Raw genomic sequence first — 16,173 nt, forward strand, 5'->3', positions numbered from 1 at the left:
ATTGCCCCAATTTAAAATCTTTATTTCCAAAAATTTCAGAATTTTTTTGTTTATCGTATTTTTCAATAAAAATTCTAATAAAATATTTAATTTTTAAAAAATTATAATAAAATATTTAGTTTTTTATATAAGAAAAAACTTTTTGAAAAAAGCTGCTTTTTACCCGAGAAAACCTATGTAACCCCTTAAGGCTTAATTATCCGTATTTATCCAACACCGCTTACAATTGATTACGAATTTATGTGCATTTGTCATATCACTTTTATTTTCGTTAATTGGCTGTGGGATTTCCTATGTTTTTACAATTTACATACTCTTAAAAGTAGACACTTAGTAATTCCTTACGATGTCGTAAACTACTCTCTCTACTTCTTCTCTTTTTCTTGCCAATAAAATCATTAGCGCTATTAGACATTTATAGCCGTTCGTGAGCTGTTGCCCTTTTCGTGTGATTAACTCGCTCTTCATTGCGGAATGTCATCATTTTCGTTGTTTTGTTGGCGGTTGTGATGATTTTGACTTTGATTAGTATGAGTATGTTTCAAGTCCAGTTTTCAACTGAGACCGGTTTAATCGAAGAGTAAAAAATTTAAAAAATCTATTAGATTTTGTTCAAAACACCCAAGTACATACATATGTGTATGCAAAACATGTACATACATACATATATACATATATGTATGTATTTGAATTCTGTCGAACCGCTGGTGTCTTCTAATCTAGCTGAGAGCAGAGATGTCTTAAAAAATCATTAATATGCATATGTGAATACAGGTATTTGGATATTTAGGTATCAACTATTAATTATGGCATTTGCAAATTCGAAACGAAAGCGAAATATTGAATAAAATTGCTTTTCAAGCTTCAGTCAGTTTTGTGATCTTCAAGCAGCCTCAACATGGCATCTGCTAAGCTGGTAAGTTTTGTACACAACAAAAATGCCTTTTGGTGTACCGCGCAAAGGAGCAACAAAAAAGTTTTTACATATCGTGTCTTTTGGTGAACAATAAAATATTTTGCAACAAAAATTTAGTAAAAATTAAGAAAAGCAAAAATAATAGTTGGTGTAAAGAATGTGAAGAGTAAATTCGAATCAAAATCCCTGCAGTAAGTTTGCAAAGTGTGAACAAGCATTAAAGTAAAATTGTGTTTTTGGGTATAGATTTGTGATCAGAAGTGATAAATTTATAATAAGTTGAATAAAATAATTTATAATTAAATTTATAAAATATCTGAAGTGGTTACAGGAATTCAAAATGTGTCAGCATAACTTTTTTAAAATAATCTTCAGAAAAAATATTTTATAAGCTAATTTATGCACCACAGTCTCTGACCTTTTCGCGCTAAAATAAAATAATACTGTTTAAAACTTATGTCAACGGTTCAGCTAAGACATTGTGTTTGAAACAAAAACACCTATTTGAATATTTCTTGCGTTTTTATCTGATGCATGTTTGCATATTTCTATGGAAATTGAACGCACGCGCGCTGAAGGTCTAGCAAATAGTCATCTTAAGCCGGTCACGAAATTTACGATATATCGAAATTATTTAATATATGAAACGGTTATTCCAGGTAAAATAGTCATTTATTATGAATCAAAGAAATACTAAAAAATTAAAAGTTTCTAACAGCCGGAAGGAAGCGTTGGAGACTCTATTAAATATATACATGATCAGCAAGACGATGTGAGTCAATCTAGCCATGTCCGTCTGTCTGTATATACAGACATTAGGGATCTGGGTGGTATGCGGATTAGCTGCACTGATGGACGTTTAAACGTTAGCGGTGTGATCTCCACTAGTCGGAATGCCGAACAGTTAGGGTCGTTTGCGGGTAAAATGTTCAGGCGGCGAAGGCGTTTAACTGGGTATTAGCTTAGCTCTTTTGTGAATGATGTGTGGGTGTAATTTGCATATGGGGTTCAACCCCTAGTCACCAGTCCACAGCAATACGGAAGCTCAAATGATAGTAGTTTTGGATACGAGGTTTGATCGCAGATTTAATACCGGTACCACGGGGAGCAGGACCCCTTGCAGTTCGCTGCAATCTGCCCATGCGGAGTGACCCTTCGGGGTCGTGGTGGTTGTGGTTAAAACACGAAAGCATGAAGAACTGACACTTTGTTAGTTGAATGTGGAGTTGCATTACAACCGGGTGTCAGACCCAAGGTACGACAGAAGGTTTAGGTTGGTCTTGAAGTTAGTGTGGCGCTGATCAACGAATTGATTAGATTCACTGTGCTCTTGTGCACCGTGGGGTAAGGCTGTCATTAGCAGGTACCCACGTTAAACACACCGGACGTTGTATATACTATAACTAGTCTCTCAGTTTTTATACCCTGAACAGGGTATATTAAGTTTGTCACGAAGTTTGTAACACCCAGAAGGAAGCGTCGGAGACCCTATAAAGTACATATATCTGTATGTTGAGCTCAGTCGATTTAGCCATGTCTGTCTGTCCGTCTGTCTGTCTGTCTGTATGTATATATACGAATTAGTCCTTCAGCTTTTAAGATATCGTTTTGAAATTTTTTAAAGTGCCGATATCGGACCACTATAACATATAGCTACTATACAAACTAAACGATCGGAATCTAGTGCATGCATGGGAAACTTCCTAATTTAACGATATATCTTCACGGTATTTGGCATGAGTTATTATTCATAGAAGTAATGTAATATCGGAAGAAATTGTTCAGATCGGCTAACTATAGCATATAGTTGCCATACAAACCGAACGATCGGAATCAAGGGCTTGTATGGAAAACTTTCGCATTTGACGTGGTATCTTTACGAAATTTGACATGGATTACTGCTTAAGGTAATAATATAATCTCCGAAAAATTTGTTCAGATCAGATTGCTATAGCATATAGCTTCCATACAAACTGAACACATAATACTAAAATAAATGCGATGTCCTGTTTAGACATCGCTTTGAAATTTTGCACACTTCGTTTTCACTGTCACATATAGCTGCCATACAAATTGAACGATCGCAATCAAGTGATCTCTTCAAGAAATTTGGCTTGAGTTATTATCCAAAAGAACAGTGTGATCTCCAAAGAAATTGAGAAATGATCACCAATAATTGCCATACAAACTGACAGATAGAAAATCAAGTTCTTTAAGGAACTTTATTTTTACTTAGTTCGTTCTTTTCAAAAGTATAATTTCGGCTATAGACAAGCTGAAAAGCTTATATTTCCTCCAAACTCACGACAAAGCTCCCTCGAACTTATAAGTATTGATTGCCTAACTTCGAATTGAAGATGCTACTCGAACCTTAGACGAAAGCTGCGCAGTTCAAAATAAAATGACGACAGGATTCTCACTCGCCTTCTTCTAATAATGATTGATATGTGTTTACGTTTTCTTCAATGTCGTTGAAATATATCACAGACCTTTACCTACGAGAGTATATTACTAAAATATTTTATTTTAGTTCAAAACTAAATTCTATACCTGTTTTGGTTTCATTGAACATTCATTAACTTTCGGAAAGATATTTGATAGGTATGCCTCTTTTTTCTTGTACAAAAAAATTTAATGATATTTCCTGTGTATAGTGTTGTTTGGAAGAGCAAATATCCGTGAAAGCTTCATAATCAAAATTCGAGTGTTTTTTATTTAGCTTTACAATGTATTAAAAATTATAGTTTTTATCTTTTAAGTTAACGATATATTAATTTAGATTTAAGTCTTTTGTTGTTAAAAAAAATCTTAAGATGTTCAATTGACATGCTGTCTCCATGATTATTCAATGACATTGCTTAGTGCAATTAAGCTTTAGAAAAAATCATATTTTTTTAATAATTTAATTTAATAATTGTTAATACTACTTTCTTGAATTATCATATTAAGCTGTATAGTTTTCTCATTGACTATGAAAATACAACAACTAGAAACAACTAAAAGAAGTTATGTACCAAAATATTGTCGGTTCAAAACTGAAATTATACAATCTCTGGCATAAAGTTGTCCCCCGCTGTCTCCATAATAAAGTTTGACATACAGATCTGCCCATTTAAAACGTTTTTGAGTATGTAAAACTTGTGCGATACCGAAAAAATTGGTGGAAAAGTCCACTTTAATTGAAAAATGAAACTTTATGCAGTTAAATTATTTTTCGACGCCACGTCACGAACCAGTGTAATTTTCTGTCAAAAGAGCTTCAAAAAAGTAACGGAACTAAGTTGCCGTAGTATATGTATATTTGTGTTTACAAATGCGTCCTATTACTTTTGGTGTATCTGGATTCGATGCTTGTTCCGACAACTATAAAAAAATCTTTCTAACAGCGGCCGCTCGGCAGTTAATGATTTACATACATACTTCTAAATGTAGAAGCTCCTGGTACACATTGCAAATGATAGTTCGGTCACAGCAGTAATGCTGTAACCACCAGATATACAAATGTATATTTTGGTTTACTTTCAGCAAAGTCCATAACCATTAACAGTTCAAAGTCAGTAAAACTCTTGAACTCGACCAAAATACTCGTAGTAACAGCATCAGTATCATCAACAATGACGTGGAATATACGAGCTTACGCCAAACATGAAGCCGAACATCAAAACATATTTGGTCAGGGTTATAAGCCAAACAGATTATTACATCATTAGTGAGCATGTGTGTATTCAAACATTGTGTAATGATTTGCAATGATTACTCAAAATTATGAGGAATGTGCGTTTTCATTGGTAGACGCACTAAATTAGCATTTATGTTTTATTTATGAGCGTCGATGTTTACGAGTTTTTTGTTAATGACTTATGGTTTGAAGGTTATAAGTATCGTTTTCGTGACACGCGCGTAGGATTACGGTGCTTTGTCGGATATTTGTTCAACCAATAACAACATAATATGGAATGGCTTTAATATTATCATATATTTTTCCGGTATTCAATTGTCTTGTGTGAAAATAAAGACCTTCAAAAAATTGGAGTTAGTTTTGAACAAAGACAAAGTGTTTCTATAATATACTTTCACACTAAAAGTTTGTCACATTCTCCTAGAGGATATTGGGAGAATATTAATAATTAATATTATCAATCATGATTTTATTTATATAAAATTGGTTTCGAAATATTCTTTAAATAGGTGAATCTAGAATCTTCGTACAACTTTAACAACTTGCTTCCGACCAGATTTTTTGTCTTGGGGCATGAATGTCTATTGGACAATGTCCAGTAAGAACTCGACGGTTGCGGCAAGATGAATTTTTTGAAAGGAAAGTAGTTTAATAGATCTCCTACATTCGAGTCTAGGGCAAAAATATTTCGAAGTCGCACAGCAGCGCATTGTCAAAATACGCCAGCTAGCACGTGAGGTCCCATTCAGATATGAGCGGGGTAAGAGAGCCCCTTCTTGCTAGCTCATCGGCTTCGCAGTTACCAGCCACTCCGCGATGACCGGGCAGCCAAACGTGCCATATGATGAAGAAGCTAAATGATATTTCTAGTGAGGACAATTAGCGAGCTCTGAGCTCATACTGTCGGAGTGAATACAAACAGCCTTCGCAACATGTTGTTACTGAGTATTATATGAGTAGTTTTGTTCACTTAAGGATTGTTGGTAACACCTAAAACTAATCGAAGTATAGATACGTAAAAAGCTCGGAATTATAAAGGGATGGGATCGAAAAAAGTACTCGTATAATGTATATATCTCACAAACCAAACAAATTTGTTGAGGTTGGTGGGAAAACGGGTAAAATCGGATATAACCCTTCACACTCTCTTTACAACGGTTTTGTTAAAAACTACTAAAAGTGCGATAACAATACACTCGTGTCAAAAAATTCTACCAAATTTACGATTTTCGATTTCTTAGGAATGTTTTTTTGTTTCTAAGCCTTTTATCTTAGGTTTTTTGTTTAAAAATTTCAATTTTTATCTATTCCTTTTTTTATTTCGCAAAACTGAATCTAACCTTATAGAAGCAGTAAACAACCTCAAATTACATACATACATATATGCAAATCTAAAAGTTGCTTTCCAAACCTCTGTTCTCTTTTCAGTTTCTTGCTGTAGCCATTTTGGCGACCTTCTCTCTTACCGTAAATGCCGGTTTTCTGGATTATGTTTTTCCTACCGTCATGTCGGAATTCTATAGCCTGGCACCTACGAAGGAGGGTTATCGTTTTAAGTAAGTGTCGCTTAAGCTTAAATGTTGCGAAAATGTTGTAATTATAATTTAATTACTATTTATTTTAATTTACCTTCAATAGCTTGGAAGAACCAAATGGTAGCAAACGTGAGGAAATCGGTGTGATAATGAATCCCGGCACTAAGGACGAACAGCTCGTTGTCATGGGTTCCTACACGGTTTACGATGAAAAGACGGACACCGAAACGATCACAATGTACACAGCCGACAAGGACGGTTACAAGCCACGCTACATGATCAAGAACCGCAAATTGAGTCCGGGTGCATTGAAATCCGCCGCTGGTTAAGCAACGTGCTGCTAAGCTACTTTATATATAATATATGTTTAATATTAAATTCTTTAAATTTAAATTAAATTGTTTTTGTCTTTTTCCAAAAGTACTTTATCCTACTGTTTAATACTCAATCATTTACTGCCATTTTTGTATAAAATAAAGTTTTACTTCTAATGTATTTTCCAAATTTGTTTCTGTCTCGTACAGCAATTCTTAAGACAAAACTGGCTTATTTACCCACAGAAATAGCACAGCTGCTTAATGACAGTCGTTAGTTGTCAAAAAGTATCTACTTGTGTCATTTAATTGCTATCGTTAGTGAATTCCTCAAACTCGACTTTAACTGTCGTAAAATTAGCATTTTGATTTCGAATTGCTTCATTTCAGCAGCAAGTTGATTTATGTTAGTCGTCAAGCCACCTACATGTTCTAAAGTAAGTATACGGATATACAAGTATTCTCATAGATCAAACAAAAATTACATAAGTGCAAACAGTAGTTTATGCAAGCGTCTACTTGCTTATTAGCGAGTATAAAATTACTTTTGTCATATACCCATCATGACCGCCACCCATCGCGCTGTTATTTAATTATTGCTCATAATTATCGTTTGATCTCGTGGCTACTCCCTTGTTATTTATGTGTACCTCGGTCTGTGTAAGCATGTATGACGTAATTGCAAACTGTCAACCTCTGACTTCTGCTCTTATCTCTCGTTTAACGCTTTTCATTTATTTACCTCTCGTGTGGCTCATTTGGTCAACAGATTGGCTACTTGTTGTTAGTATTTTACAACTCGTACTTTTCATTGCCACACGATGTCTAGCATTAATGAAAGTATCGCTGCGTGGTACAGTAAATTGATTTTGATTATGTTTTATTCGAAGTCAAGCCAGTCGGATGAAAATGCTAATAGTGTTTATGGTCCTGATAATGTATAGCCAGTCATGCATAATTTTGCTTTCGTCGATTCCATTCCAGTCATTTTGAAGTCAAAGATGCAGGATCTGGGAAGACCAGATGTCGTAAATGTCGATACAAAATGGAAGTGGTCGAGTCAGTATGTCTTGTAAACTCTGAGCATTACTTAAAAACTGATTGGAAACATTTAAAAAGTTGGACATAAAAAGAAGCTCGATGTATGAGAAATTCCATTTGCGATTCGCTGCTGCATCACAACAAAATCGATTCATTTCTGAAACACATTGTTACTGGAGATGAAAGGTAGTGTCACTTCCGTCAACATCAACCGAAAACGCTCGTGATCGAAGTGCGACAGAGACGTTTGATATGATCAAGCAGACTTACCCAGATGTTGCTTTAGCAAGAAGTGGTGTGTTTCGGTGGCACCAGGCCTTTTAGGAGGGCCGGGAAGAAGTCGCTGTCGAAGACCGTGCTGGGAGACCTGCGACGTCGACAAACACCGACAATGTGACTCGTGTACGCAAAGTTTTGATGTCAAATTTATCAAAATCTGTGGTTCATGACATTGTGATGTAGCACTTGAACATGTGCAAGATTTGCGCGAAGATAGTCCCAAAAGTGCTCACTGCCAGAAGTTGCGACGAGTGGAAGTGTGCCAAGAAAATTTGAGCAAGAGTGAAAATGACAGACTCTTGTTGAATAATGTAATCACATGTAACATGTCATGGATCTTTGAGTATGATCCCGGACAAAGAGCCAATCTTCCGAGTGGCACATGCCGGCTGAAGGAATCCAAGCAGAATGCACATCGACTGTCAAGACTATTCATTAGAATGCCTTCCGTGACGCCTTCAATGCTTGGAAATTGCGCTGGTAACGCTGCATCAACACAGAAGGAGCTCATTTAGAAAGTTTTTAAAGAATTGTAATGATTGATTCAATAAATTTTTTTAACTCGACTCAGTCCTATTACTTTCCGGACAAACTCTGTAGTCTGTCTGAAGTAAGCAATCGTTCACCAGCTTTGGCCAACAGGAGAGGAGTGTTCCGTCAAGGCAAGGCAAGGTCAATTACACGGTTGGTTTTCACAAGCTCCTCTTGAGACGACTTTTTTCCTAGCAAAATCATTCGGTGTCAAGTATATCTATTGATGTCTATGGCTAATGATTTTGCTAGTGAAAAATTCGTCTCCAGTTTTTTGACAATAAGGACGAGGGTCTGCTCGAATCATCAACCCGTCGTTGTTTTTATTCAAAAGTGAGCTAACGTGACTCTCAACTTGCACAAAGCTTTCTCTCACCCGAATATTCGTGAAATACATATATGATGTACACGTTCAGTTAATAACTTTAGAGTGCCTGTTATCTCGAGCAACTTCTCTTACGGATACCAGAAACTCTTTGTTTTTTTTTGTTTTGGTTTCATCGGTAACAGCCTCTTGAGAGCGTCCACTGCATCCAGCATCATCAGTGCTCATTGCGCCTCGTTTAGCGAAGCACTTTTCAGCGCTTGATTTTCTGGATTTTCTAGATTTAATTCTAGTAACGCCATCTATTTGAAATATTTCGTGATCGGTATTACCAATAGATTCATACAAAATTTAAAAATTAAAAATCTTCAATATTTTATAAATCAGTTAGTATTTTTATTAAATTACTAGCTGGCCTCGCAGCCGTTGTACTGCGAAAAATTATGTGTTTTGAAATGAAAAGTAAGTAATTTGTCATTTCATTTTTTTTTTCAATGTTACGCAGTTTGATAAACAATATTTTTTGGTTTCTGTTCCGATGTACAGAAAAGATGGTTTTCCAACTCGTGAAAACCTTGCATTTCCAAATTTATGTCACACCCTTCTAGCGACTATCCTTGTGTCCTGTAGATAGTCATCTTAAATGCAATTTTCACTGGAAACTGAATACGTTCGAACTGAAACGGCAAGTCGTTGGAACTCAAAGGAATTCGTAGAATCAAGCATTCTGCGCCTTGTATTTGATAGCTGCGGCGTAATCAGTAAGGTTCTATTACAAAATTTCGGCGCATGAAGATTGCGAAACATAATACTTGTAATGACAGATCCAGCTTTGAGACGCAAATAATGCGGTGGCATACCAAGCTTCTCCAAAGAATTTAGAAATTCCACTGGATAATTCACGGCGTCGTCCTCATTGTCAAGACTATCGCTCGATTTGTATGAGCGCAAGTCTCCCGGAATTTGACTTTGAATCTTCAATCTTATTTTTGGTAGCTAAAATTGCGCGTGCACTCAAGGAATTGTAGTTACGATAATTTTGCCAATGTCCGAACATTCATGATGAGTTCATCTTTCGTGAATTGATAAACGGCGGATGGAACTGATATCGAACTACCGGATATCGAACTACGGGACCGGAAGTCAACCGGAATTGACCCAAATTTCCAATTTTTTGCGAAGACAATGTAAAATGTCTTCGGCAATGTCATTTTTGTTCGTATCCCATATTTGATCAAAGCGAAGAGTGTGCGAACTTCATTTGCATTTGAAGTAGCTTTTATTGATTATCATGTTCTAGCAATTGTAATTGCTGGCATGCTTCTCAAAAAGTTTCACGCACCGTACCATTCAGTTGAACCGCGTACATTAATCAATATCAACCAAAGGTAGAAATAATCGTCGTTTTTAGGGTGGATTGTGTAAATTCGTCCGAATGCATTGGTTGAGAATACACCTGGATGTCAATCTACTGGTTGGTCTTGCTTTCTGCGTAACTATTTCTTCGACGATGCACTCCATGTATGATATTAGGGTATTTCCGAATAGAGCAATGTTCTCGCAAACGGATCACTCGTGAAAGTTGGGAAAAAACTTATCAGTGTTAATTTTGTTGCTGGCGGTGTTTCCACTGGCTGTAATGTAACTCTGTGTTGAGATACAATCTTTGGCCATTCTCCAAATGAACTGCTAAACGCATAAGAGTCGGAAAACGTTCATAAATTGCAAAAGTAAACATCTTACAAAACGGTTCATTGCAGTTCACGTATCGAAACTTGTTGATCTCCTCTCGTTCAAGGCCAATAACCGCCATGTTGCTTCCTTTGGTGACGTAATTACAAACGTATTTTATCGATTTCACCAAACTGCAATACTCAACACTGATATGAGTTTTGAATGTGAATTAGACAATAATGGTGAATATAGTACGATCCATGTGTTGTCAACCGCGACATTCACTCTTCTAAATTAAATGCTGAATGTTTTGCCATTGTCGTCTGGTCAGCGACGCCGATAGAGTGGATATCCATCATTTATAGTTTGTGTTTCCGAAAGAAAAGCACGTGGATAGTGTTTCGTGTCAGACATACAACCCGAAGTGGGATTGTGGTGTGCGCAGGGTCCATGTACCATATTGGTTTTCATCACTTCATATAATACTGGATCTTTCTCTGCATCAGGAATTTCCGCAGAAATGAGTTCATCAATTTGATCTGTTGTAACCACCATCCAAAGAAGAGTGTGTACGTGCGGCAAACCTCTCTTGTGTCACTCAACAGAGTACATCTAGCATCTAACAGCACCACATATACGTTGCTTCAAGATAAAGTCCATCAAACATCGCAGCTGTTGTTTGAAAAGTCGTGCTGTGACATCGTGACGATCGCTTGCTAATTGACCGCGATCCATAATTCCACATGTATGTCATCGCATCCTGGGAGTACTCGGTCATGTGCCTTGGGCTGCCATACGAACGCGAAAGAACGACGACCGACATTAGCGCGACCTCTTTGTGGCTTCGTAACAAATTTCAATCTGAAATTTATCACTTAACACACATGTAATTTTTTGGAAATTTCCATATACAGTTCAAAAATGGAGGAAATCGGATAATAACCACGCCCACCTCCCATACAAAGGTTATGTTGAAAATCACTAAAAGTGCGTTAACCGACTAACAAAAAACGTCAGAAACATTAAATTTTACGGAAGAAATGGCAGAAGGATGCTGCACACAGGCTTATTTTTAAAATTGAAAATGGGTGTGGCGTCGCCCACTTATGGATCAAAAACCATATCTCAGGAACTACTCCACCGATTTCAACGAAATTCGGTATATAATATTTCTTAACACCCTGAGAATATGTACGAAATATGGGTGAAATCGGTTCACAACCACGCCTTCTTCCAATATAACGCTATTTTGAATTCCATCTGATGCCTTCTCTGTATAATATATAGCACATTAGGAACAAATGATGATAGCGGAATAAAACTTTACACAAATACGGTATTTGAGCTGAGGTATCCCTTGTGGAAAAATTGCCGTGATCGGACTATAACTTTTCAAGGTCTTCGTGTTCGATGAATTCAGTGCCTAACCTAACCTAACCTAATTTTTCACCTAAAATATCGGTAAATCTCTCAGATATTTTCATGTAATTCAGAGGGCATCATTTTTATATTCTCGCAATAAAGTTGCTAATAACGGTATTTCGATTATCACTAATGACACCCGAACTTAGCCCTTTCTTACTTGTTTTTATATAACGTTTGTATGGGACAAGAAAAAAGCTGTTTTTAGGGGGTTCCCTGCAATCATTCAAATTTTTCTTGCCGTAAAAACCATTTCTGAACTTCAACAAACATTTTAAATAAATTAAAAAAAAAAGAATTGGCCAAATTGGTCCAGGCGTTGTTGAGTTGTGCGCTTAGCAACACAGTTTGCGATTCATTTTTATATAGTATGTATAAGAAGATTATCGACTTTTTTATACTCTCGCAACAAAGTTGCGAAGGAGAGTATTATAGTTTTGTTCACATAACGGTTGTTTGTAGGTCCTAAAACTAAAAGAGTCAGATATAGGGTTATATATACCAAAGTGATCAGGGTGACGAGTAGAGTTGAAATCCGGATGTCTGTCTGTCCGTCCGTCCGTCTGTCCGTGCAAGCTGTAACTTGAGTAAAAATTGAGATATCATGATGAAACTTGGTACACGTATTTCTTGGTTCCATAAGAAGGTTAAGTTCGAAGATGGGCAAAATCGGCCCACTGCCACGCCCCCAAAATGGCGGAAACCGAAAACGTATAAAGTGTCATAACTAAGCCATAAATAAATATATTAAAGTGAAATTTGGCACAAAGGATCGCATTAGGGAGGGGCATATTTGGACGAAATTTTTTTGGAAAAGTGGGCGTGGCCCCGCCCCCTACTAAGTTTTTTGTACATATCTCGGAAACTACTATAGCTATGTCAACCAAACTCTACAGAGTCGTTTCCTTCAGGCATTTCCATATACAGTTCAAAAATGGAAGAAATCGGATAATAACCACGCCCACCTCCCATACAAAGGTTATGTTGAAAATCACTAAAAGTGCGTTAACCGACTAACAAAAAACGTCAGAAACACTAAATTTTACGGAAGAAGTGGCAGAAGGAAGCTGCACCCAGGCTTTTTTAAAAATTGAAAATGGGCGTGGCGCCGCCCACTTATGGACCAAGAACCATATCTCAGGAGCTACTAGACCGATTTCAATGAAATTCGGTATATAATATTTTCTTAACACCCTGATGACATGTACGAAATATGGGTGAAATCGGTTTACAACCACGCCTTCTTCCAATATAACGCTATTTTGAATTCTATCTGATGCCTTCTCTGTATAATACGAGTATATACATTAGGAACCAATGATGATAGCGGAATAAAACTTTACAAAAATACGGTATTTGAAAAATATGTAAATGACGTATAATGAAATCTCTATTATCACTTTGTCATGCGAGAGTATAAAATGTTCGGTGACACCCGAACTTAGCCCTTCCTTACTTGTTAAATGTATATTTTGGATTAATGCTTTCGTTTGAAAATTGCTTAACACTTTTTTCTCTTCTCCATTTTTTTGCTGCCACAAGCGGCCTGTGTCTGCGCCATGGATAGGTCTCGTCGCGTGTGCGGTGTGTCTGTGGTCGCTTGTCTTTTACATTATCATTAGCAATCATTTCGAGTGTCATGTCGTTCGACAGCTGAAGAAGTAACTAAGTTGTGGATGCTTACGAAAGAGTTTGAGGCGCGCTGTTGTCATTATAATTCACGGTCAATTTGATTTATTTACCACAAATGAAGACACGTTTTACTTGATTTGGTAGATATTTGTATACTATACAACTTGTAAAGTCATATTAATTTAATAATTTTATGTAAATTCATATTTAATGTGTTTTTAATCAGCATAAATTATGGTGAATTTTCGACTTTGACAGATTAAATTACAAACATATGTATGTAGATATACTTATAGTTCAGTTAACAGATAAATACATTGATTCATGATGTCATTGACGAAAGCTCTTTGTTTACATTTACTGTGAAAGTTTGACAATTCGTTGACGGAGTCGTAATATTTTGGGTTAACACATCCTCCACTAAAATTCATTTGGGTATCGACAATTATGGATTACCGCTATAATATACTTTTAGATTTTGCAAAAGTCTGTTGTATAGTCTACCTTATCTAGAAAGCATATATTTTAGGAGATCCCTATTGATTGATGTGCAAAGTAGTAAAGTAGTAAAGAAAATCGTGCTTGGAAAGTATCATGTCAGCATTAAATAAATAACATTAACGCTTTTTCTTACGAATTTGTTCATTTCCTTACTATGGAAGAGTCTGTCTTACATGTTGAATTCGCATGTAAATATGTTATCATTCATTATAAGACATTTAATAGGTCATAATTATATGCAACAAATTAGTATCGGAGCATACCCACAGTACCATATCGTATGAGTGTAATAGCAGAAACAGCGAACAACGCAAAACCGCAGCCCGAATCAGCTGATACGACCTATCTTATGAGAACACAATGTAAATGATTAGCCAACACCGCTTCTACCGCCCGCTTTACCGTACGTTACCGTAGAATTCCCGTAGAAACTAGTCAGCTGATTGCTCTCTCATAACGCAGGGTTGCCGGTCTCGATATACTGTAGTAATTATAAAAATTGTTTTCAATATTTTTGAAATTTTCTTAAACAAACCAAAAATATAAAAGCTATTTTTAATAGTTTGATTTCAGTTTTGATATTTTATATTATGAAAAATTCAAATTGAAAGCTTAGATGTGTACAAAACTGTATATGCGTATTGAGCAATGCCAACATTGTTCAAGTGAAAGCATAAAAAGGAATGGCTGATTTGTACGGGCTCAATTTATGACAAATTTTGTTCACTACGGGCGATAACTAAGGAAGGGAGGAGCGGAATTCGCTATTTATGCTATAACACTTGTAACGGGTGTTTTTTGTAGCCGTGTGGTTTTCAATGAGTCAATAATTTTTTGGGTGTTGGTCATTTTGGCAGATGGTACCAGATTTATAAAAAGTTTGGCTTACCATTTCAAAATGAGTAGACTTATATCGTACTTACTCCGGAACAATGAGCACCAAAACAGTTTGAAGACGCCGAACTGCATGCAATATTGGATGAAGACGATACTATGAGTTAAATGTTTCTGCTTTAGTTCATTCTTCAACCTTGGTAACTACCGGTGTTTATTTATTAATTCGTTTTAATATGTTTTAAAGAGGAAGATTGATTTATAACTATAACTGCATGTAAAAGTAATATTGTAATATAGAGCCGAAAATTTTGTACTAAAATAAAAAATTGATTGCCAAAGATCCAAAAATACGGGTAAAATATATGATAAAAGTCACACTCTAATGTACACATAACGTTTTTTTCAATAGGGACTATACAAAAGTAGACTGATAGGGACAGAAAAGGACGCCATATGTTTCCGTGTCAGTGAGACAAAGAAGTGCCTATAATGTCGAGATTATTGCTACTGCTAGCGAATCAATTGAGGAAGACACAAATCAGTCTCTCATACGTCGTTCTCAAGTGTTGGGAGTTCTATGACGTCGATGTTGCGAATTTTGCGAAAAGATCTCGGCCTGTATCCTGAGATCAAATTGACGCAAGAACTGAAGCCGCCTGACCACCAGAATCGTCGTATGTTCGTGAATTGGGCTGAGCAACAACTTGAAAATGATAAGGCTCATTTCTGGCTGAATGGCTTCGTCAATAAGCAAAATATGCGTTATTGGTCAGGCAGCAATCCACATGTTGCGTGCGGTTTATAGGCCGGCGGCGTTATTGAGCCCTACTTCTTCATATATTATCAAGACCGACACGTAAATGTGAATAAAAATCGCTACCGCTCAATGATAACCGCATATTTTTGGTCCAAATTGGATGATATAGACTTGGACAATATGTGGTTTCAACAAGACCGCTGTCGCCGCCACGAGCCACATAGCGAATGTCACAACCGATTTATTGAAAACCAAGTTTGGTGAAGGTGTTATACCACGAAATGGCCCAGTCAATTAGCCGCCTCGGTCGTGCGATTTGACGCCGTTAGACTATTTACTGTGAAGCTACGACAAGTGTATGATCAATGCCAATAAGACAGCGACGATTATCGAACGTGATATTGCAGCAGTATCGGCCGATTTATGCTTGAAAACTGTCGAAAATTGGGTTCAGCGCCTGGATTTCTGCAAGCGTGGCCGTGGTGGCCATGCAAAAGAAATCGACTTCCATACATAATGACTTCGAATATACCATTCTTTTACAGGAACAAAGAATTTCATTGATATCCCAAACTGTTTTTGTAGCGTTCTTATTGAAAAACCCATTGTAACTAGCTAGTATGTGAAAATAAAACCCGACTGCATAATGACTAACCATATTTTTCACTTAGTTGCCTGCTGTGTTTTCAGTTCAACTCAAATGCAGACAATTTGTAAATAGATATGTGTT

At 36.5% G+C, this 16,173-nt stretch overlaps 1 protein-coding gene across 1 annotated transcript; it reads left to right on the top strand.

The window, feature by feature from the left end:
- The first annotated feature begins 850 nt into the window (after positions 1-850).
- On the top strand, positions 851-6,580 carry LOC126751341 (endocuticle structural glycoprotein SgAbd-9-like). Its single transcript, XM_050461532.1, has 3 exons — positions 851-916; positions 6,024-6,151; positions 6,234-6,580. The coding sequence occupies exons 1-3, from the start codon at positions 899-901 to the stop codon at positions 6,457-6,459; spliced, it is 372 nt and encodes a 123-aa protein (XP_050317489.1). The 5' UTR covers positions 851-898; the 3' UTR covers positions 6,460-6,580.
- Positions 6,581-16,173: the final 9,593 nt, after the last annotated feature.

The sequence above is a fragment of the Bactrocera neohumeralis genome, chromosome 2 (assembly GCF_024586455.1).
Source record: "Bactrocera neohumeralis isolate Rockhampton chromosome 2, APGP_CSIRO_Bneo_wtdbg2-racon-allhic-juicebox.fasta_v2, whole genome shotgun sequence".
In the NCBI taxonomy this organism is placed as follows: domain Eukaryota; kingdom Metazoa; phylum Arthropoda; class Insecta; order Diptera; family Tephritidae; genus Bactrocera; species Bactrocera neohumeralis.

What these genes read in the sequence shown, in the direction of transcription:
- LOC126751341 (XM_050461532.1), top strand. An exon ending in AAGGAGGGTTATCGTTTTAA is followed by an intron (nt 6,152 to 6,233) that starts GTAAGTGTCGCT and finishes TACCTTCAATAG; the next exon opens with CTTGGAAGAACCAAATGGTA.